Source organism: Galleria mellonella, unplaced genomic scaffold, assembly GCF_026898425.1.
Source record: "Galleria mellonella isolate WM207_F2 unplaced genomic scaffold, CSIRO_AGI_GalMel_v1 utg47471, whole genome shotgun sequence".
In the NCBI taxonomy this organism is placed as follows: domain Eukaryota; kingdom Metazoa; phylum Arthropoda; class Insecta; order Lepidoptera; family Pyralidae; genus Galleria; species Galleria mellonella.
Window position 1 is genome coordinate 19,706 of NW_026442104.1, and position 25,920 is coordinate 45,625.

Consider the following 25,920-nt stretch of genomic DNA (forward strand, 5'->3'; position numbering starts at 1 on the left):
GCCACCAGATGCCCCACCACCAAAACGAGGTTAAACAAGCTTGCAGAAGAAATAAAGCGTGACATCGAGTCCCATAGAAAGGAGAGTTGGGAAAGATACGTAGAGGAAGCCGGTGACGACTGGAACAGCATTCATCGCCTGTGTCGCCGGCTAACAAATTCCCACCCCCAGTCCGACCTCTACTGGCGAACGACGGAACACCGAGGTACCGCGCAGTAGACCGAGCGGAGATTCACGCGGATCACCTAGAGCGCCAGTTCCAGCTCAATCCATCCTCAAATAGTGATCATGTTGCACGGATAGACAACTTCGTGAAGGAGTACCTATCATCGCCACTATCACCTCACGAAGATCCGATTGTCTTTACACCGGGACAAGTGCAGCGTGAAATCAGAAAGACGAAGCCTCGGAAAGCCCCCGGCAGCGACAACATCCCAAATACGGCGCTGCGTCACCTGCCGCCGCGCACTATAGCGGCACTGACGCGCCTGTACAATGGAATAGTACGCACAGGGCATTTCCCAGACCACTGGAAGATAGGCAAAGTCATCACGCTGCCTAAGCCCGGTAAGAACGTACTGAAACCGGAATCATACCGGCCAGTGACGTTACTGCAACACATGTCAAAGGTGTTTGAGAAACTCCTCCTCAAACATCTACAACCACATTTAAAACCACGCCTGGAGCAGTTTGGATTTAGAGCGGAACACTCCACGACACTGCAACTGACCAGAGTCCTGCACGTCATAACGAGCGCCCACAATAAGCACGAGCACGTTATTGCAGTGTTACTGGACATGGAGAAAGCCTTCGACCGCGTGTGGCACAACGGTCTACTGTATAAAATGGCCACTCAGACCGATACACCAAGAAGGTTGGTCCGAATAGTGGCCTCATTCCTCCACTCAAGACGCTTCATGGTGACGGTGGAACAAACCTGTTCGGGAGAGCGACCCATCCGCGCGGGTGTACCACAGGGAAGCTGCCTATCGCCTGCGCTCTACGCGCTGTTCACCGACGACATTCCCACTACCCCCGAGTCTCTCCTCGCGCTGTACGCCGACGACGCCGCCTTCATAGTGACATCCATCGGCAAGAAGCACGCAGCGCTGAAAATGCAGCGGCAACTCGACACCCTACCAAAGTGGCTGGACGACTGGAGATTGTCGGTGAATGTGCGCAAAACGCAGGCGATCTACTTCGGACAACGTCACTGCCCTCCCAAATTGCACCTGCGCGACTCCCCGATCGAGTGGTCTACCACCGTCACCTACCTGGGGGTGAACATCGACCGGCGTCTAAGTTTCAACACCCACATCAAGGGGGTCTGCAACAAGACCAGGGTGGCCAGGCACCTCCTTCGCCCAGCGTTGACAGGAAGACTCCCTCTCCAAATAAAGACGGCCAATTACAAAACCTACATCCGACCGCGACTTACGTACGCAGCGCCGGCATGGTATGTCTACGCGTCTGCGTCGAATAAGAAGAAACTCAGCGCGCAACAACACCTTACACTGCGCACCATCGCCGGCGCGCATAAATACGTAAGGAACGCCACCTTGGAGAGGGACCTAAAGATCCCTCCGCTGAACGAATTCATCGGCAGCCTCGCAACGAAGATGTTCGCGCGTGCGGACGCATCGGGCTGGGACCACCTAAAGGGAATAGCGCCCCTGCACGCGCGACCTCCGGACCACAAGCCCTACGCACGCGAACTAATAGCTCGCGTGCAAGAAAACCCAGAGGAAGACGCCATGGACACATGAAGACCCCTCCCCCCTCTGATGAGGGTTGAAAATGCCGTCCCGATCATTCAAACGCTGGCAGTTTGCTGGGCCTCCCCCCACGGGGTCTCACCCGGCAGGCGAAGACCGCGCAGAGTGAACGGGGCGGCACGTTAAGAACCAGGTTCACCCCAACGACCCGCTCATATTAATGAGCGGCGGATAGAGACCACCTGAGAGGGGTAAAAAAACCCCGGACAGGTTTCCCCGGCTCCCCCTAGGGGAGAGCATGAGAAGAAGACGGACTGGATTCGAGCGGCATTCGCTTCCGGGCAGCGACGCACTACACTCGAGAAGAAATAGGACAAGAAGAAAAAATACTCTCTTCAGACGGTACCGGAGGCTTCAGAATAGTAATCGCTGTGTTTCACTCCAGCCTGAACCAACGCCCCTACAGTCCACGCTCACCGTACGGCAGTCCACACCGTTCATCGTGGTCCTTCGAGAAGCCGGATTGCTGGAGGAACACCGTTGGTACATCGAGAAGCCGGATCGCTGGAGGAAGACCATTCTGAAGCCGGATCGCTGAAATGCCGACTACGAGAAACATGAAGTCGTCGCAACAAAAAATCGCCGTCACCGAAGCCACAACGTCCGCCGCCACCACGTCGACTACGGCCGCCGGAACGCTGTCCGTCGCTGCCACGCCGTCCGTTGCTGCCACCACGTCGTCTGCGGCTGTCAGAATGCCTTCTGTCGCTGCCACGTCGTCTACCGCCGCCACCACATCGACTGCGAACACGTCCGGCGATACGACGACCACAGGAGCCACGGAGACTACCGAAGCCACAGGAACGACAGAGGAGACAGCAAGGAAGAAGGAACCGAAGCACGGCACGGCACGCACGGTTCGCACCACGGCCTCGCAGAAGAAGAAGGCTCTGGCCAAGGCACGGGAGGAGCTACTTCGAAAGGAGGTGGAATTGGCCGCCGCACGTGTCGCCGCCCTGGAAGCCGAATCAGAGGACGACGAGGAAGTAGAAGACGACGACGCTACCGTCAGAAGAGAACGAACGTCGGATTGGGTTCGTCGAAGCACGCTGGCACTCACAATGGAGCCGCATGTACCAGAGATAGAAGAAGTCACCGGCAAGCGTCAGGGGTTCGTCCCATCGAGACCCGTTGAAGAGGATTCGAGAGCGCCGCCGCCACAGCCGAGCAGCGACGCACTTCACCGGGACCACGCACGCCACGTTGACCCACATGCCGCCATTCCTACGATAGCAGCAGCGATGCAGTCGATGAAGAAAGAAGAACCGGTGCTGAAGGTGGGCATCGATTGTAATGAGTTTGCGGTCGCCATGCAGATGGCCGCTCGCAACATACTGCCCTCCACAGCGTCAAGAGTCACCGAGTTGCCAGTCTTCAATGGATCGTCGAGCGAGTGGTTACCATGGAAGATGGCCTATGAAGAAAGCGCAAGTCAACACACAGAACAGGAGAACCTAGCAAGACTGCGCAGAAGTTTGAAGGGGGCCGCAAAGGACGCGGCACGCTCCCTATTCGTCGGGTCTACGACCGCAGAAGAAGTGATGAAGATGTTAGCCGCGAGGTTCGGCCGCCCTGGAGCACTCGTCACAGCCGAACTGAACAAACTCCGCGCGCTACCACGACTCTCGGACAACGCAAGAGACGTCTGCCTCTTCGCAAGCAAGGTGCAGAACGTCGTCGCCACGATACGAGCGCTGAACAAGAGTCACTACCTCTACAATGAAGAAATAGTGAGAAACGTCACAGAGAAGATGCCGTCGGTACTACGCTTCAAGTACTACGATTTCGCCAACGACCAACCGGAGGGACAACCGGACCTCATAACACTCTCTCAGTTCCTGCAAAGGACCGCCGCACGATGTGGAAACTTCGCCCCCGCCGAGGAGATACCGTCCGAAGACCGGCGGGAGTCCGCTCCTAGGAAGACGGCGAAGACATACACGACGCAGGAGAAACCCGCTACACCACCGTGCCCGATGTGTCGACGAGAGGGACACGCTCCATCGGACTGCAAGACGATGAAGGAAGCGGACACATCGGCGAGATGGGAGCTAGCGAAGACTCATAGGCTGTGTTTCCGTTGCCTCAAAGTGAGAAGATTTCGCCACGCCTGCAAGAGCAAGAGATGTGGAGTAGATGAGTGCACGCAGACTCATCACCCTCTGCTGCACACCACGCGACAACAGCCGGAGAATGAAGTAACAACACACGTCGTCGAGGACAAGTCCGCCGCAGTCACCGCATCGGCAAGGGAAAACGACAAGATCGCGTTCCTGAAGATCCTGCCGATACGAATCACCGGTCCCACGGGAACGTGCGACACCTACGCGCTACTGGACGACGGGTCGACTTGCACCATCATCGAGACGACGGTGGCGGAGCGAATCGGTGCTACGGGTCCCCCCGCACCATTCTACATGGAAGGTGTGGCCGGGGCACGGATCAACGCAGCTCAATCGACGCGTGTTCACTTCAAGATCCACGGGCGGAATTCACAAGAATACACAGTGGGGGCACGGACGATGGACAGACTGCAGTTATCACCGCAGTCGGTACCGCGCAACGTCATCAAGGGCTGTCCACATCTACAAGACATAGAGAGGGAGTTGGTCTACGAAGAGGGCAAACCGACGGTACTGTTGGGGCAAGACAACTGGCACCTACTGCTGGCCCACGAAGTCAGAAGAGGATCCGACACGCAGCCGGTCGCATCACTCACCGACCTGGGATGGGTACTGCACGGTACGAGTCGCGGCAGGACAAGACAGCAGGTGCACAGAATCAGCCACATAGTGACGACACATGAAGAGGAACAATCGATGGAAGAAATGATGAAGCAACATTTCGCGCTCGAATCGCTGGGAATCGCACCGAAGAGGTCTTACAATGAAGAAGAACGTCGCGCCCTACGCATTTTAGAAGAGAAAACTCGTCCGTTACCGGCGGGAGGATACGAGACGGGGTTACTATGGAAGAAGGACGACCCTGTGCCGCCGGATAACTACGAATCGGCAATGCGACGTCTCCAACTGGTCGAAAGGAAACTCGACAAGAATGAAGAAATTAAGAAGAGGTATGAACAACAAATGGACACGCTACTCAAGAACGGGTATGCTGAAGTCGCCCCGCCACGGAGTTCCCAACGGGTGTGGTACCTGCCACACTTCGCCGTCATCAACCCGCAGAAACCGGGGAAACTGCGGATCGTGCACGACGCAGCAGCCAAGACGAAGGGCATCAGTTTGAACGACATGCTGCTGCCGGGCCCCGACTTACTTCAATCGCTACCGGGGGTCCTCATGCGGTTCCGGCAACGACGGGTGGCAGTCACGGCGGACATAAAGGACATGTTCATGCGGGTCACCATACGGGAAGAAGATAGGGACATGCAACGATTCCTGTGGCGAGGAGATCGACGAGAGGGTCCACCTGTGGAATATAGGATGAAGAGTGTCATATTCGGCGCAACATCGTCACCGTGTACAGCGATCTACGTCAAGAACAAGAACGCAGAACAGTACAAGGAAGAGTTCCCGGAGGCAGCAACGGCGGTGGTCATGAACCACTACGTCGACGACTACCTCGCCAGCTTCGACACGGAAGAGCAAGCCGTACGCGTCTCAAGACAGGTCGCACAGATCCACGGTCGAGCCAACTACTATCTCCAACGGTGGGCGTCGAACTCGCATCAAGTGCGCGCCGCGTTCTCCGACACCGGCGGGGACAGCGTGGTACAACTCGACGCGGAGAAGATACTGGGGATGGTATGGCGACCTTCTGAAGACACCTTAGGCTTCAACTTCAACGGACACAAGCTTCCGCCACAGATAGCCAGCGGGGAACAGACGCCGACGAAGAGGGAAGCGCTACGAGCGATCATGTCACTGTTCGATCCACTGGGCCTCGCCACTCCCATCACCATACAGGCGAAGAAGATATTGCAGGAGACGTGGCGTACCGGTATCGACTGGGACACCGAGCTGCAACCACGGGAAGCGGACGCCTGGCGGAGCTGGATGGACCACGTGCGACGGCTGTCCGCGCTGGAGGTGCCGCGGTGCTACCCGGAGGTAGCCACGGCCGATACAGCGGAGCTGCATACATTCGTCGACGCCAGCTCGGACGCGTACGCCTGTGCCGTGTACTGGCGGGCCGTAAGCGCGACCGGCGAGGTCCACGTGTCGCTGATCGCGGCAAAGGGACGAGTGGCCCCACTCAGCAAGGTGACCACGATACCACGACTGGAGCTGCAAGCGGCCGTCCTCGGGTGTCGCCTATCGCGCACGGCAGTCGAAGAACACGACCTGAAGCCCGCTCGCCGAGTATACTGGTCGGACTCACGCACCGTGCTCGCATGGCTACGCACCGGTCCTCGCGCATACAAGCCGTTCGTCGCGCATAGAGTCGCCGAGATCGTCGAAGAAACGAAGACGAACGAGTGGAGATGGATACCGACGCGGCACAACGTAGCAGACGACGCCACACGCGACCCACCGACGGACTTCGGCTCGCAGCATAGATGGTTCCGTGGGCGGACTTCCTGTACCTCCCCGAAGAGCAGTGGCCGCGTGAAGATAGTACGAGCGACGATAATCAAGCGGAAACGGGAGAAGAACGCGTACACAAGCTACAGAACGCGACGCAGTTGTCTATAGCATTACCCGATCCGTCACGTTTTTCTAATTGGTTGAAACTTGTTCGCAGTTCAGCACGGGTGTTGCAGTTCATCGACCTCCTGCGACCGACCAGTCAACGCTGCACCGCCATCCGAAAGAGAAACAAGAAGAAAGAGAGCGCCGACCCCACTTGGACCCGCACGAAGAAAGTCGATAGAGAGAAGACGAAGATGAAAATCAAGAACAACAATAGTCCATCTGTGTGTTTCATCCCCATAGACACACACTACCTAGATCGCGCGCGACGGCTATGGATTCGCGCGATACAACAAGAGGCGTTCGGCGACGAAATCGCAGTATTGAAACAAGGGAAACAGCTGCCGTCATCCAGTCGACTCATACAGCTGTCAGTCGTCATAGACAACGACGACATTCTGCGACTTCGATCGAGAATAGCAGCCGCCGCCGATTTGTCAGCCGAGCAACGAGAGCCCCCCATCGTCGACGGAAACCACACCTGGGTGCGCCTATACATCGCATGGGTGCATCGGAAACTTCACCACGGCGGCTTCGAGATCACCACGAACGAGGTGCGACAACACTTGTGGGTGTTGCGCCTACGACACGCCGTCCGCAGTGAACTGAAGAGGTGTCAGCTGTGCCGCCTACGAAGAGCAAGACCGGCGCAGCCATCAACGGGCAACCATCCACAGAGCAGGCTGGCGCATCATCAGCGACCGTTCACGTTCACCGGCCTAGACTACTTCGGGCCTATGATCGTGACAGTGGGCCGCACTCACCAGAAGCGGTACGGAGTGCTCTTCACCTGCCTAACGACGCGCGCAGTCCACCTAGAAATCGCCGGCAGCCTCAGCACGGACTCCGCCATAATGGCCCTGCGGCGCTTCATAAGCCGCAGAGGGTGTCCCACTGAGCTATGGTCCGACAAAGGCACCAACCTCAAAGGTGCTGACGTCGAACTGAAGAAAGCAGCCGAGGAAGCCATCCAAGAAGAGTCATCAGTCCATTTCATCCGATGGCGCTACATCCCCCCAAGCGCACCCTTCATGGGAGGTGCGTGGGAACGGCTGGTGCGTAGCGTGAAGACCGCACTAGCCGCTACGTTGAACGAGCGGGCGCCCAAGGAAGAAGTCCTCCACACTCTGCTGGTCGAGGTCGAGCACACCCTCAATAGTCGACCGCTAACCCACGTGTCAACATCGGCAGACGACGACAGCGCCCTAACCCCCAATCACTTCATATTGGGCGGTCCATCGCGCGTCCCACTGCCAGGCAGCTTCACAGAGAGCGACGCGGCGGGACACAAGGAGTGGCGTGCCAGCCAGAGGCTAGCTGATTGCTTCTGGAACCGGTGGGTGAAGGAGTACCTACCCGAGTTGCAACACCGGCGGGAGCCCCGAGCTACACACGGAGCCATCAAAATGGACGACCTGGTCCTGATAGCTGATGGGACCTTGCCTCGCAACACGTGGCCGCGAGGCGTGGTGGTGGCGACCTACCCTGGACCAGACGGCGAGATCCGAGCAGTCGACGTGCGGACGAACAAGGGCATCCTACGGCGACCCACTAAGAAGCTGATCATACTGCCCACATCGACATCGAGCGACGCGAACACGAGTTAACTCCAGCTACGAGAGCTGCGGCGGGAGATTATGTTCGCGACATTATTTGTATATATGTAATCGTAATTTATAGTTGTTAAGTCCCTAGTTAATCGTTTCTGTATTCTGTTATTTTATATAGATTTTACATAGATTTAAGATAGTGTAAGTTAAATAAAGTATTTCTTTGTGTGTTGTCATTATTACCTACGAATAGAAATAGAAATTGTAACAATAAATAGAATTAAGAAATTGTAAATTGCAATAAATAAACGCTATAGAGTACCGATCTGAAGAGACACGCGTCTCGTTCTTTCTCGCCCCGTCCCGCTCGCGCAGATTCGCTAACGCGAGTTGGAAACGTTATCATGCGAGCGGGCGGGTATAAAGATAGGCCGCCTCTCGTCGAGCGGCATTCGCTTCCGGGCAGCGACGCACTACACTCGAGAAGAAATAGGACAAGAAGAAAAAATACTCTCTTCAGACGGTACCGGAGGCTTCAGAATAGTAATCGATGTGTTTCACTCCAGCCTGAACCAACGCCCCTACAGTCCACGCTCACCGTACGGCAGTCCACACCGTTCAATAGGATATCCATATTTCTGCGTATTTGTTGGTAGAAATTCTATGATGTATGCTAAGTACTTTAAATAAGACGCCCATTTCACTTCGGCTTCCATCATCATGAAGGCGATAGCCAATCAATTGTCTTTCATTACAGCTTTTAGAAAAAAAATCATTATTGTTAACTCGCTGAAATGTTGACGACTTCTGGTAGAACAGAATATAAAATTATTCTAACTTATAATTTTATCATTCTAAATTCTTTCGTAAAAGAAGAAGCATTATCACGACAATGCTTCTAAGGTGTTTAGTTTTACTTCTATCGGTTGGTCATATACTTGCATCTGATTCATGGCGTAAACCCGGTTGTCATCGAATTGGTTTGTTTCACCTAGTTCATATTTATATTATATTACTTTTTAGGCAATTAATAAATTCGAAAAGTGGTGCCTACTTCGACTAAAAATATAAGTAGATAATGGTTGCTTGTATCAAATCTAATTGTTACCTGACATATTCGGAGAGACTTGACGAAATCTTTCCCGTGTACTTTAATAATGAAGTTTAATAATGAAGTACATATTTGTTTTGTGAATGTAAATGAAATTGTAACTGTAATAATAATAATGATAACGCGCTGTCATCGATAAACGCTGGCAGAACAGTATTAAGGGATGATAGATAAAAATGAAAGTAGGTCAATTGACGCATTGTACCAAATTTCTCAAGACTTAACCACACCTGTTTCCAGGAGAAACCGCGTGAAGGTCGACCTGATAGGATATATTGCTTGTAAATTACAAGTTAGACATTACAAGTTGTAATATCCCCCGTTATCAACGATCTCGTCTCTCCAATCGAGTGGGTAATAGTTACCTACGATCTCAACAATAATTAACTAGACACAGAATTACTTTAAATCAAATTTGGCATTGGTAATAACATTAAATTACCAAGTGAGAAACTAAATAATATTTAAAAATAGTTACAGTAATTGAAAATAAGCTTTTCCGGGTTTTCAGTAGCTATATGTGGTAACTATTTTAAATTTACCTTTTTAACCGACTTTTAAATAGGAGGAAGTTTACAATTTAGTTGTATTTTTTTATGTTTGTTATCTCATAACTCCGTCATTTTTAAACAGATTTAGAAAGTTATTTTTTTATCTAATAGGAAATACTTTCAGATAAGTTCCATTAAAATTTCATGAAAATCGATTTAATTGTTTAGTTTTTGAATCAAAATAATTGGTTCTGTCATAATTAAAGTCAAAAATTAAAAGGCGTGGTGTTATTATTTTTTTCTTTTTGAAACAATATCTTAAATTATTAATTTAAGACATTTATGGTTTATTTATTTAAACTTTATTGAAGAATAAAAGGTGTTACAAAAGGCGGACTTAATGTTATAGGCATTCTCTACCAATCAAACTGGAATATTCAGAGATATTCTGTTGTAGGTATTATTGGTTCTGTATCAAAGTATAAATTAAACATCATGTGCTCGATTATTTCAGGACACACTAGAAACATTAGCATACCGGATTGTGTTCAATTCAAAATTACAACGAATGCTTGCCGCGGATTCTGCGAATCGTGGTCACTACCTAGCATCATGCTGGGCTTCAAGCGACATCCTGTTACCTCTCTCGGCCAGTGCTGCAATATTATGGAGGCTGAAGATGTGAGTTTTATAATTAAATATATATGTGGAACTTCTAGTAGTTAATAGTGGTGGCCAATCTTTAAGTATTGGCAGTCACACACATTAATGGTAGCGAAATTAAACAAAATAATACTATTCAAATAACCAGTGATATGAAGAAATGACCCATTCTATGTCAAGGCGAATTTTAACCACTTGCTGGCATTAAATTGTGCTGAAATTTGACATACTTATGTAAGTTCTATGATAATACCACATTATAATATCACCAGGATTGTCTGATGATGAAAACGAATGGCAATTCGTAAATTGAGTATGATAGATCTATAGTATTTAATTTGTATACATGAAAACTATAACCCTGTATGGTGCCCCAGAGTCTGATAAAGCATAAATGTAAAAAAAAAACTTGTTTTTAACAGACTTTTTGCAAAACAAAATCTATGAGTATTAGTTCCATATTAATTTCATCACAATTAAAATGCCTTTCTTAGCTACCTAGCTTTTTATAGATGATAATGGAATGGTGATACTCAGCCTGCGATATGGATATACGCTGAAAAGGCTTGGGTATATTTTTAACAATGAGACCGCTTTTTCCTATAATCATTATATATATAATAATAATCATTGCCTGTTTTTCTGTGAGGTGCAATACGTATTATATGTATGTTTGTGAATGTGTAAATAAGGGGAATGGGAATACGTACTTAATGATTTTTTCAGAGATTTTATAGTTTAGATTTTTTATCCCTATCTATTACTAATAAGTACAAATATTGTTTCAGGTCCCAGTAAAAGTCCTATGCTTGGACGGTGAAAGGAAATTAATATTCAAATCCGCAGTCTCCTGTGCATGTTATCATTGCCAAAAAGAATAATACGTATATACTTATAACTGAAAACATGTCTTCTATACGTGCCTACATTGATGTGCCTCTCACGTATCGGATGTTACCTAGCTACTGTTAAGGGTATCTTTTCAATGGGGTATTTCAGAGGTGCCATTTCTCTAAACCTCCTACCTTATAACCTATTATTTTAATTCGATAATTTCGAGAAATTACTATTTTATGTCCAGCATAAATTATATTATAATTATTTTGACTTAATACTATTAGAAATTTAGTTTACATTGATCCTTAGTATAAAGCGATAGCTGTAATATTAAATTGAAATTTTAATTTGAAAGATTGGTTTAGAGAACTAGTGCTTCAGAATCGATCCCAACGATAACAATACATCGATGGTTGTACCTACCTACATATGTATAGTCGATGTTACTAATAATATTAATTTTATTTATAATCATTTCAATACGATAAGCATAATTTGCGATGTTTAGAAATAAATGAATTTATTTTATTAAATAGTGTTTGAGTAAAAATTAATAAATATGTTTATTAACTACTATAATCCTAGTTAGGTATTGGTGTATTTAAAATTATTTTCCAGAGGAAGCCTAGCCCCTTCAAAAAGGTACATATGTAAATACTCTTAGACGTGACTTTACTAAGTTTCGTTCTAAATTAAGTGAGCACCGGACAATTCTGGGGTATTCTAGGATGCTAAAACATCACTTTTGTAAACCTATCTTTTAACTCAATATTGTAATTTGATAGTTTTTCAAAATGACTATGTTATAGATCATCCTAAGGGACCATCATACATTAAATTTATAATAACTGTGACTTAAATCTATTAAAGTAATTTATATTGTTCTTTAAAATATAAATTTCGTTGTAATATGAAATTAAATTTTTAATTTTAGAGATAGATTTAGAGAACGGTACTTCAAAATCGAACGCACTGTTAACGTTTTACAACCATTTTAGTCTTAGGTTCCCTTACTTATAAAAACACCAAACGTTTATAAACCTATTTTAGCTATTGAAGTGTATCGTCTTTTTTTCTATATTAATAATATATTTTCTAGTATTTTCCAGAGAAAGGGTTTGAACAAAAGGCGTTTGCTTGGGCACCTCTATCCCATTCGTGTTTCTACCGTGAAGCAGTTATGTTTCGGTTAGAAGGGTGGTATATGGCAGTGAATTTACAGGGTACAGAGGAATAAGATCTGAGTCCTCAGGTATGATAACGCATGGGGGGTATTATGGGCGAAACAGTATACTCTGTTATGTCCATGGTTCATGTCTATAAGCGACGGTTACCACTTTCCATCAGGTGGGCGTCAGCTTGTTTGCCATTCTAAGTTGCATAAAAACAATTCTCGATTTAAAAGAAAGTGATAAAACACTATAATCAATCAATACGTAACTGATCGTTGCCTGTACATTAAAGATATATAAGAAAAACTGTTATAAGGGACTTTATGAACGCAATAGAACCCAAAACAATGATTTTTAGAATGTTTGTCTGTCTGTTTGTTTTTACGTTTGTGGACACTAATCTCAGTAACGGCTTGATCGATTTGAGTGCGGTTTTCACAAATGCGTCGCGGTTTGCTCCACTTAATATTTAGTGTTTGTTTTTTCAATGGGTTCATAAGTAAAAAAGTTATATCAATCTAAATAATCACATATAAAATGCTATAAAATATCCAATCAGTTGAATTGGCTGAAACTTTATAAAGATATTTTTATAATGAATGATAATATAATAGTAACCTAGCCTGCGCTATCAGTATATGCTGGCAGCGCACCAGTGAGGGATGATAGGTGACGATGAAAGCAGATCAGTTAGCTCATCGTGACGAATTTCACTAGAATTAACCACGATGGTTTCCAGAGGGAACCACGCGTATTGCTAGCAATGGGTCAGTTAGACCCCATTACTAACAATTTCTTTCCCCCTTATGAAGATATTAGGTATGTAATTATCATTTAAGTATATAATACATTATAAAACCAAATTCATAATGGGTTCCAATAGGAATTATATAATTAGAAGTGAACAACGCCGCGGGAAACGGCTAGTATATACTAATATTATAAAGAAGTAAATTTGTGAGTTTGGATGTGCGGGGTAAATTCCGATTTTACAAATCCAATTTGAAATTTTTTTTCCTCTGTTGTTACTTTTTTAAGGTATATTATCCCTAAGTGCTATAGAATACTTTTTATTTTAATAAGTATATATTTTCAATGATTAATCACAGTAAAAGTAATTGAAGCAAGCAAACATTCTATACCTAATATGGTGTGCACTGCTTAAATGTATTTATTTGTTGAAAAAAAGGAATAAAATCTGTAGCAAAAATATTTATTACTTTTAGCTTTTACGAGTACTCTTTAACTATCTTTAGAAGAATTTAAATAAAAAAATATTCTTATAAGAAACTAGCTATTTTTTTCCGCAACTGTACCCGCGTGAATTAATAAAATACCTTATGTAGTTGTGATATAACTAAATTTTATTCAAATCTGTTCAGTTATTTAAGCTTGTTTGATTAACAAACACTACTGCTATAAATATTGCGTGATTAAGTATAAACATATGCTGTAGGACGTATGTGATCAAGCTATAAGTATTAGTAGATTAAAAAAATCATTAAAATTCTCCATTTTTCGATATGAGTATCGTTATGATTATCATATCGTTATGACCGACTTGATGATTCAAAAAGTAGACTATAATTGGGTTATATTTAAAAATATTTCTTTTATTTAACTCTCTTGTGGCAACACTTATACATTTGTCGGCATATCAAAAGAGCTTTCATTGTGGTATTCTGTGCTGTTGATGTGCCAATACCTAGTTTTTTGAATTATTGGAGTTGGAAACACTGAGTATAATCTATGGACATTTTATCTCGCAGGTAGAAGTTACTATTCTTAGTCTATGTTTTTATTTCTTTGATTATCTGTTCACAAAGATTTGTTAGTCTTGTTCTTAGTCTGTGGTATTTTGTTTATTATGATTATGATGTGATTGAAATTTTTAATACTTGTGAATATTAAAATACCTAATTCGTCTCAGAATAAAATGCAACGAATATTTATATAGTGTTAATATTTCTTTAAATTAGGTTAATTACCATTTTTATAATTTCAAGAAATTTGGAAACTCTAATAAATGTAAATACATAGAGCAGCGCAATGGGGTGTCTACATAGTAAAAAGGAATCTTCAGATCTGCATCCCAATGTATTTCGTGTCGTAAATATTGACGAAAATGGTGCAGACTTGTGCTCTGGTCAGTTGGAGATCACAGAATCGGATATTATTCTTTACAGGGAAGGTAGAGATTCAACAGTGTGGCCCTTGCATTCATTGAGAAGATATGGATTTGAAGGAGAACTGTTTAGTTTTGAGTCAGGTTAGTATTTATCAACACTATTAGAAATATTAAAAATGACAATGGATACCCACTAAGTAAAATTAGTTATCCTTAAAGATGTTTCTTATGTTGAATTTGGAATGGCTGACAAGCTCTCATTCCTCCTGATAAGTGATTTCTTCATAAATAATATTATAGATATGAATTACTATTATAAATAATAATGCTGTCATTCTTGTTACTATAAACTACACTGGACAGCAAATAAACCGGGCCACCTTCTACTTTTGAACTCTAATCCGATTTTCTCAAAAAGTATAAAACTTACAACTGCCAAAGTCATATCTATAGAAAGTGCATTTCATAACGATCAAAATGACTAAAATTTAATCTAAAGTACCGCCATCTTACATTGCAATCAAGCAACAAACACAATGCTTACGATTTGCTCTGTTTTGGCTGGAATTCGCGCTCAGCATTCTTCTACAGGTTAGTCCGATATTTCTTATCATTTCTTTAATTTTTTTCTATTATTTGCATAGACGCATATTTTTGTAACTTTTTTGAGTTAATAATGGATACAAATCCTCAGGAAGCCGCTCAAGCTGTAGCATTACTTTAAGCAGGCTATGCACAATGTGAGGTTGCTCGAAGACTTTAAATTAGCAGATCTTCAGTGCAATGAGTTTGCAAACGATACTTAGAGACTGAAGCATTCGATCGCCATTCAGGTACAGGCAGACCTAGGTCTACATCAGCAGCAGATGATCCTTACATCCAACACTGTTCTGCAAAATCGTCGACTCAATACAGTTCAAGTCTAACAAAGTCTGCATGATGAACGCCAAGTGGTCATAAGTTTAGATACTGTTAGAAGGAGACTTGCTGAATGGGACCTGACACCAAAAAAAGCAGCAACAGGCCCAGCATTAACGGTAGCCCACCATTAAGCACAACTTGAATTTGCTCAAGAGCACAGAGATTGGATGTTGGAGCAGTGGAGTAAAGTACTCTTCACTGATGAGACAAGGGTGAGTCTATATGAAAGTGATCGACGTCAGAGAGTATATCATCGCCTTGGAGAACATTATTCTCAGTGTTGCATCGAAAAAACTGTTGCTTATGGAGGAGGCTCTGTAATGGTGTGGGGTGGCATCTCATTAACTGCACATACAGCTTTAGTTTTCATTGAACCGACGGGCTGTACACTTCAATTGACTTTTTATCGCTACCTTTCTGAAATTCTCACAGATCATGTGGTACCTTACGCATGATATATCAGGCAGGATATGCAGTTGATGCATGATAATGCACAGCCTCACATTGCTCATGCGGTGACCCATTATCTACGCGATGTTGGCATCCATATGATGGCATGGCCAGCTTGAAGCCCTGACTTGAACCCTATAGAACACTTATGGAATGAGCTGAAACGTCAGGTTCGAGCTCGGGTACCTGCAACAAGGCCTCCAGAGCTGTGAATCGCAATTGAAGAGGAGTGGAATGCAATTCCTCCAGATTTCATCGTCAGGCTCTTGAGATCTATGAATACGAGGATGCTATCAGTTATCAGAGCAAGAGAACACTGAATACTAATCATAAACTTTGTTTTAAATTTTTTTCTTTGATTTAAGCTTTAATTTCTTTTTTACTTGGAGATAAACGATTTGCGCTACTGAAAACGACTCATCTTTGTAAAATCTTAATAAACACTTAATTAATTAATAAATCATAATGTGTTTCCAATAATTATAATCCTCATGAAACACACTTTCTATAGGTATAACTTTTTGAGAAAATCGGACTAGAGTTCAAAAGTAGCGGATGGCCCGGAAGTCGTTATTTGCTGTCCAATGTACTTCACTGATAGGAAATTTTTGGTATAGATTCATAATAGCACTATTCATGCCATCAACAATGTTAGTAGATAATAAATTCTATTCTCAAAGATTAAAAACTAAATGAATACAATAAGTATTAATTTTAATAGTTTTGTTAACTTTTATGTTTTATACATACATACATATCTGTCACGCCTGTCTCCTATTAGGTAGGTAGTTTTTAAATTTAAAGTTTATCCAATTTTATATTTTCCATTACAGGAAGAAGATGTGAAACAGGTGAAGGTATATATGCCTTTAGATGTAGAAGAGCTTCCCTCCTTTTTCGAACTCTCCAACAACAAATTCAGTTGAGAAATGTTATACATGACTCTGTGCCGTATCCTGTCTCAAGGTTGACTCCATCGCCTCAGGGTAGACAAACACTACAGGCCAGTGTAGTTCATCGCTCTTCTATTGACAATGGCCAGCCCGACAATCACATTCCAGCCATCAATAATAATCTGGCTAACAACATACCACATCCTAGTGTACATGCTGTAACACAGTCACCAAGATCACCTTCTAGTGCAGATATACTAGAAGTTATGCCCTTATATCCACGTTCACAAACTAATGGCAATACTAATGTTTACCAGTTGAGGGAATTTAAAAGAGAACACAATAATAATAATCAGGGAGATGCATCTGAATCACATCATGTTTATAGCAATGATCTAAACAGAGATTTAGCAATATTAAGAAATACGTTGCGACAAGAAACTGTTCTCAACACTATGAGAGATATTGAAGATGAGACACGATTTCTAGAAAGCAGATATATAAATGAGACCATACCCAATAAACAAATAAGTAGTCCATTGTCTCCCACATTAAGTAGTTCAAGTGAGCATTATGCACAACTTAGTATTGAGCAACAAGAATCTGCTCGACTCTACATGAACATTGTACCAAATGACATGAATGTTTCAGAAAATAGTAAGAATGATACAGTACCTACTACTCCTTTAACACCAAAACAAATAGACTATTGTAATTTGAGTGTTGGTACAAAGGCTGAAGTTAATACATATGCTAATTTAGCATTGGGTGAAATTGGTGATAGTGTCAAGAATGTCAAGCAGATGTTAAATTTTTCTAACATATCAGAACATAATCAGAAATTTTCGGAATCTGATACTTTCACGTCAATGTCGCCAGTGGAAGAGTTGGAAGTAAATTATGCTATATTAGACATTGAATCAAACAAAGAAAATGGTAGAGTCTCAAGAGATGTCGTATCTCCAGAGATGCAGTCTTATAATAGTTCCCGAAATGAAAGCACGGCATCGTGTTCGTCGCAGCCTCGCGGTCGACTCGTGTCACAGGGGAGTGTAGAAAAGCAAGTCACAACATGCACAGCTGTGTCTCCTCCTTCTGCCACCATAGGATATACTACTATCGACTTTGATAAGACTGTTGCTTTGACATCAGTAGCTGCAGGTGCAGATGTAGATTTAGATGGTCAACGCAAAACGCGGCATAATTCGTGTAATGTAATATGTGGTAGTCCCAGTAGCGTCGACAAAAGTAAGTCTAGTAACAATTAGGAAGCTTAAAATGTATTATCATCTCACAAATTTTGCTACTAATAAACTCTTATCAACCAAATTCAAACAAGGTGATAAATTAAGCGGGCATATTGTGAGCTATATTTTAGTGAGATAAAAGAGGAGAGACATCGACATAAAGATAATACTAACAATGGTGCCAAAGAATTGATACTTTTAAAAATAGGTGTCTTTGTTCCAATGCAGTGGTGTATAACCTTACAATAATTATACCCAAAGAATATTGTCAATATTAGAATAAAATAAACGAAAAATTTGAAAAAAATGCTAACAACCATTTTCTTGGATGAGTATAATATAAATGCATATAAAAACACGTCAAATGCTATAAATTAAAAATTTACTACTTAGCAATTATTTTGAATAATATATTTTTCACCTTTTACTCTCATTTTTACTGAACCACATTATATGTGGTAAAAAGGAAGGTTATGATTTTCAACTGACTTCAAACTGAAGTTCTCAATTTGGTTGTTTTTTTTTTGTCAGTATACTCTTATCTCCGTCAGTTCCAGATTTGGAAAAATCTATTTTATTTGAAAAGGTATATCTTTACAGATTGGTCCAATAGAATTTTTATCAAAATTGGTTCAGTAATTTAGTTTTTAGATCAAAATAACTGGTTTTGTCACTATTAAAGTCGGTTTTTTTTTTAAACACAATCTTTAATTATATCTGCTATAAATAAACTACTGATCATAATTTCACTAGTGAGGTATCTTTGGAGCATTTTGATCGTCCACTAGTTATAGAATATGTATACGATTGAAATCTGTTTTTTTGTGGAACACAATCTTAAATTATTTAATAGACAATAAATATTAAATAGATAGTTTGTATATAACAATTTCAGATGAGAATAATTTCTTGTTTCATACTTTTTGGGAGTAGACGGGTTTTAGTTTTTGAACTTACTTTTAATAGGTGAAGGGGAGTAAAAAGTAAAATATACAGCCCAAAGGACATTCAGAAACTACATTTTCCGTAATATTGGCTTATAATTGTTTGTGAATGGAGAGCATATAATTTTCACAGTCCATCTTTAGTTGTGAAAATATATGAATAATATATAATTTTCGTATTTTAAATTCAACTGTTTACGTTATGTAGATACTAGTTAGGTGAGAAAATAATTGAAATATGATAAAACAATATTGTTAACGGGACTTTATGTGCAATAATGCATTGTAAAGTTTAATATATTTTAATATGAAAATTCCGTGTTCGATGTCACGGTGTTCGTTCGCATGAAATTTTGTAAATGTGTATGGTTTTTTTTTAACTTGAGAGATAGATAATATTTGTCCCAATAAAAATAAGTGTACCCATTAGGTGGCAAAACTACGTTTACTGGTTCAGCTATTTAATAAGTGGCATAATAAAATTATTAATATAATAATTTTCTGTTAAATCAGAATTTTTATAATTTAGTAGAGCTTACAATATTCTATTGTTATTTTTTATATTAAGCATATACAGTTGAGTTTATTATATTTTTTTTATCTTTCTACTAGAAAATAAATTTTCTTCATTTTGTTTAACTCGTACTGGTCACTATCTTCGTCTTTCTATTTGAATTGATTTTATTTCCGAACAATGCAAAAATGTATTTTCAAGTCTCCATCAACCCATAACATCCAGACCTGAGCCTATTCACAAAAGTTTGTCTTCTTAAATTGGCCTGACTAGGATCAAACCCGAGACCTCATTTACGTAAAGCAACGTACTTACTACTACAACACGAAGGTCAAAGTTAAGTCATTTAACACTACGCTTTAAAATACTATTTTTACTTCCCACCATACCAGTCATATGCTCGATACCTGTGGTATTAAAAAAAAACATACTCTGTTGACTTTTAACTTGTGGTAATTTTTGTTTTTAAATGTCTGATAAATAGAAGTTACAGTAATAAACTCAACTGTACAATATAATAATAGACACTTGTTTTTTACTATTATATGATATTATATTAACTTGTATTTGTTAAATAATAATTATCATGAGTTATACTGTTTTGTAATTAATTATTATTTGTAATAATTCCGATTTTGTAATTTATATATACATAGTTATATCTTTATTGTATATAAGCATAAATACTCTTAAAAGTGATGTTTCCTGTTAAAAATGTTTTCAGCAAAACTTCATTTTACGATTATAAGTTTAGACTTAGATTATAAACCATAAATCTATTGTTGATGAACAAGGAAATGTGTAGGTAGAATATATAAAAAAATTTAGCAGGGTGATTTCAGCCAAATATGAAGTATAACTTTCATAATCGATACCAAAGTTTAACTTTATTTTTTACAAAAATGTATACCAAATATAATACAAAAATATAATGAAAAGTAGGTAGTATAAATATAAACTAATCATAAACTACCTAGAGACACTAACACATAAAGTAATTAAGTAGTACATTGAATATAATTGGGGGAAATTTGATATGAAATACCTAGATGCTGGAATAACTTTTACAATGTTTATATTCAATTATAGACTGAAGTTACTCATTTTGAATTTCCTTTATGATTTGTAAATACAATAGTTAAATATTTTACTGAACTATATGTTATCTTGTGGAAGTCCATATCACTGGTTATTTGATTACAAATATTTTGTTTAATTCCACTACCATTAGTATATGTGTAACTGCCAACATTCGAATATTGACCACCACTATTACTATCAAAAATTCAACAACCTTAAAAAAAAGACACAAAACGTACGTGAACAAAATAGCAGTCGGAAATTGATGACTAATGTGGTAGGTTATAGAATATACCAGAAGTAAAAATGGTCAATCTTCTAGTGTTGGCACTTACACATATACTAATGGTAACAAACAAATAATTCTAGTCAAATAACTAGTAATATATTAGTTTGTATTATGTATTACCAATCTATCCCGTAAGACCTTGATAAATGACATGACATATGTAGTCTATATAAATCTAAATTGTATTTAACATTATTATCTCGATACTGAAAAGGTAAAATGTATTAGGCGCTACTTTAGCTCATATTGAATTATATAGTCAGCGTCAAATTAATCAGAGCAAGTTGATGGTGATTTAGCAGTCACAGATAATGCTATGCCAGTTCACAAAATGGCTAACGACATAGATTTTTTGGTTTAAACAGTACAGCTTTTAATGGTTTTCTACCTTTCTATTGACGCACATTTTGCCTTTTCGTTTCTTTTTTTTTTTTTTGCTTTGCCAACGTCAATACAGGTCTTACGGGAGAAAGGGGGGGGGGGGGGCGGGGAGGAAGCGCAGTTGGGCGGCATACGAGTATTTTACTCAATCCTCACCCCCCAGTTCTCCAATGACCTTTTATTTTTCGTCGTTGTGGGGTGCCAGAGAGGATAAGGCTAGCCTTGTTTCTATTCTTTTAATATCTACTTTTTATTCATTTATATTCCAAGTAATTGAAACACCAATTGAGGTTTAAATAAACACATAATGCCATGTAGAATGTAATGTTGCCATAATTAGCTACCTGAATTATTTTCTATGAACTTATTACAGTAATAAAATCTAATAAAATTTATTATTGTCTATTAATATTAAATATAATATTTAAATATTCCTCGACTTTAGTGACACGTCATTTTTATGGTCATTACATTGCTTGATATTTGCTTATCCAATAAATGCCGAAATATTAGTTTTGCATCCATTATGACCATTTTAATCTTTAATTGACTATTATTTGATACCATCTGCGTATTTTCTGTGACTACTTTTTTCGACATATTTAAGATTATTTTCTAGGAAAATGCGTATATGTATTCATTCACAAACGTGTCTTTACAATAGTTCGCTTAGCTTCTAAAGTGGGCACCAAACGATGCTAGGGCGGGTATGACCCACCCGTCTCCCCTTTAAATACGTCTATGACGACTATTTCGACTTTATCTCAACTGGAGTTTAATTTCAGACTATTGTAATGAGGCTCAAAATAGAAGCTAAATCGATCTCGTCCCTGTGTTATATTTTCTAATATAAGCATTCATTCGATACTGCATTAATTGAGTCACGGTCCCCTGAGTGTAATACAAAAAAAGTTACTTATTTTATATACTACAGTACACCCAGGTACTGTATACTTATTAAAACGTACAAACAAACATTTATCATTTCATACTACGAGGTTTGTCCGGAAAGTACGTATAAAAGTTTTTTAAAAATTTTATTTTACAATTATTCAGGTAAATCAATTTTATCCCCTTCAAAGTACTCCCCTGTGACATAATGCACTTGTGCCAACGCCGTTTCCACTGTGAGAAGGCTCCTTGAAAGTCCTCTGGTTGTAGGTTTCTCAGCTGCCCCGTCGTAGCTTTTTTTATCTCATTTATGTCCCCCAAATGCCGCCCCCGAAGTACCAATTTGGTTTTTGGGAACAAGAAGAAGTCACACGGGGCCAAATCCGGCGAATAGGGGGGTGTTCGGTCACCGTAATGGAATTTTTACTTAAAAACTCACGGACAACAAGAGAGGTGTGGGCAGGGGCATTGTCGTGGTGAAGAATCCAACGCCCCTCTCGCGCCAATTCTGGACGAACTCGTGCCACACGAGCTTTGAGGCGTCTGAGCACATCGACGTAGAATTTTCCATCAACTGTCTGGCCTGGAGGGACGAATTCTTGATGGACAATCCCCCGAACATCGAAAAAAACAATCAACATTGTCTTGACATTTGAGCGGGATTTTCTTGATTTTTTTGTTCGTGGTTCCCCGGATGTCTTATCGAATTAGATCGGCAAAAATTTCACGGCCATTCTTGCCGAGTTTCGAGAGAAACTTGATTACGACGCGCTGCTCTTCAACGGAAGCGGGCTCCATGCCGACGGGGTTTCGTTAAGAGGTAACTTCACAGATGGCGTGACAAGCCAGTCTGCACCGCACGGCGGTCAGACCAGAACTGAAGCATTGTTAGGGACATAAGGAAGGGGTCCTGCGCTTACCTGGCCTCCCCACTCCTCTTTCTCGCATTCCAGAACACTTTTATACGAACTTTCCGGACAGACCTCGTATATATAAACGATATAGGCTACCAACAGGATAATTTATTGGCCTAATCTTGCCATAAAAATGATGTTTAGCATGATTTTCCCAAATTCTGTAACGTATATATGTGATTATGTAATAGATGGTAGACAATAGATTGTATTGCATTTATGAAATACAAATCATAAATAATGATATACATTCAAATTTTGTTTATTTATTTATTAGAAAGACCAACAGTATTCTAACATTGACAATAAATATAACACATATATATAAATTATAATAACAACCAGATAGCCAATAATAGGTCTCAACGTATAGTTATGAAATATAAAATAAACGCATTAGATACGCGTAGCAGTAAAGTTAGTATATATATACAAACACATTGTATTCAAAAGCTAATACTAAAAATGCAAGGACACAACCATGAAATTATGCTAAATTAGTAATAAATTATATATACATATTTAAAGAGATAAAAATTGGCCAATTTAATGGATTACAAGAATTCAGGATTTGACATACTTTAGGTATTGTCATTATTCCTTGAAGTATAAACTTTAAACGTAAACTTTTATATTAATGAGAAGTGACATAAGTATATATTTTATTGTGTAAATATATTTTTATATTACATATTTTATTGTTATACATTTATTTACTGAATATCACGCTGGTTTCTGTGTATTTTATATTGAGACATGTCTACGCGTAGTTAAAAACTTTTACTTGCATTCTGGGGTGGGCACCAGACAAGTCTCGGACGGGCACCCACACTTATGATTTGCCCATCTATAGACGTATTAAAAATAAACATCAGTGAACTGCAAATTATATGAATAAAGTATAAAAAAAATGCGAACTAAAATTTTTTCAAATTTCTCAACAGTGAATAACCATCTAGTTATATATAACAAACAATTGATAGCAGGCACTTACGTGCAAATCATGTAAGCATTTCACTCGTACCTAGTATTTTATCACAGTAATCTGACTGATAATTCCTTATTAATAGCTTTGTCCTTCAGATATTTAATAACTACATTATTAACTTCATACATTAATAATCTGTTATTAAGATAAAATACAGGCAACGAGTATTTCTATCTACTACATTAGATCACTATAATTCATGATCTTATTTAACATTTGTTAATAAAATAATAAGTTATAAAAAGTTTAATATTTTCTAATTTGCTTTGTTCTTTACTGAAATTAAAATTTTGGTCTGTCTCTATGTCTCTGTCCATATATGTGTGATTAACATTACGTAATTATTTTAACTATAATTCCAGTAACAACTTGAAATTGAAGAAATTTCACATGTTGATAAGATGCCATTAAAGGATGGCAGGTGAGGGTGAAGTTAGATCAAGTCATCGTGATTAATTGATTAGGACATTAATCCATTACAGTTATATGACAATAGCATAAAGGTCAATCTGACAAGTTTAGCTGGCAAGGTATATTAGTCCGATAGGACTGCTAAACTCCACTTTTTATTTAATTTATTTATTCATTATTACATATATATGTACATGGCGGACTTAATGCTAAAAGCATTTTCTCCTCGTCAACCATAAGGAAGTGTCAGAATAATCGAATGCGGTACTAGTAATTAATCCACTATTAAAAACTCGCCTTCCCTCCCAGTAGCATGGTTATCGACATTCGCGGTAAGAAGTGATGGGTAAAGATGAAAATAGGTCAGTTAGCACATTGTCGATTTAATAAAAATTATCTATAATTGTTTCCAAGGAAAACCACGTGGAGATTGACCTGATAGGATATATTGCTAGCAATAGCAATAGCAAGCAAGTTCTAATTATTAAAAATCTCTTCCTCCGGGATAGAATTGTTGGTAACGGAGATTGATAACGCATCCGTTGCAGAAGAAACAGGGTCGATGAGTATTCCTTTCGAAAGCCGTACCGGCGATAACAGATTAGCTGGTGTATTTTTAGGTACCGGTGTAATTGACGGTTAATGATAGATTCCATGACTTTCGAGAATAAGAAGGTGATAGCTATGGGCCTATAGTTAGCTGGAGCTGAGCGATCTCCCTTTTTAGAGATCGGATGTACCAGAGCAGGCTTCTAAAACTTTAGGACTATATCTAATAAGTAACACAGCCGAAAAAGACGCGTAAGAACCGGAGGCAATTCTGGCGTACACGTCCTAAGCACAATCATCGGGCCCATTCGACTTGTGGATTTCAAGGGAGAGCAGTTCTCTACGCACTGAGCTTTGCGTGAATTTATTATCAGGCATAGAGCTCTTACAACGTGGGATGGTCAGCGGTGGTATTTCCCTGTCATCCAACGTCGAGTTGGCCGCAAAGAGAGATCCAAGGAGATCGGCCTTTTCTTTGGCGGTCAGAGCCAATGAGTTATCCTCTCTGCGCAATGGTGGATAGGATGACTGACAAAAATTCCATTGTGCAGCTTTGGCAAAAGACCAGAAAGCTCAAGATCCTGAAGGCAAACAAGCCAATCTCTTGCCAATTCTACTAATATGTTTTGACATAAGTTTAAATAGGTATGGTATGTATACATTTTCCCACTCATAGATGATAATTAGATAGCCGTTTTTAAAATACACATACGGTGTTAGATAATATAATGAAATAAGAGTACATTACAATACATAAACTTCTATAGTATTTAATCTGGAGAAATTTGTTTTCTATAACTAAAGAGATCGCGTGTTGCATGCTTTACTCAACCACAGATAACTCAATATATGAAAGTGTATTGTAAGATCAGTATACGATATCACTCTCGCTCTTGTATACCTAAGTACAGAATAACGATAATTCGTAATTAAAATGTTATCTCAAAATAAAGTCGGATCCGTGGTTTTAAGTTTAGTATTAATTGTTACTAGTACGTAAGTGCATAGGTACTACTTACTTGCATGCATAATTCTTCGCTTATGAACAATACTGAATATACCAGAATAT

The 25,920-nt window shown here is 40.6% G+C and overlaps 2 protein-coding genes across 2 annotated transcripts; both read left to right on the forward strand.

Annotated features, from left to right (window-relative positions):
- Positions 1-8,842: 8,842 nt before the first annotated feature.
- LOC113512620 (thyrostimulin alpha-2 subunit) lies at positions 8,843-11,612 on the forward strand. The gene is made up of 3 exons (XM_026896525.3): positions 8,843-8,957; positions 10,094-10,260; positions 11,031-11,612. Exons 1-3 carry the CDS (start codon positions 8,870-8,872, stop codon positions 11,121-11,123), a joined length of 348 nt encoding a protein of 115 aa, XP_026752326.1. The 5' UTR covers positions 8,843-8,869; the 3' UTR covers positions 11,124-11,612.
- A 2,479-nt stretch (positions 11,613-14,091) lies between these two features.
- Positions 14,092-23,624, forward strand: LOC113512397 (uncharacterized). Its single transcript, XM_026896277.3, has 2 exons — positions 14,092-14,520; positions 16,584-23,624. Exons 1-2 carry the CDS (start codon positions 14,301-14,303, stop codon positions 17,909-17,911), a joined length of 1,548 nt encoding a protein of 515 aa, XP_026752078.2. The 5' UTR covers positions 14,092-14,300; the 3' UTR covers positions 17,912-23,624.
- Positions 23,625-25,920: the final 2,296 nt, after the last annotated feature.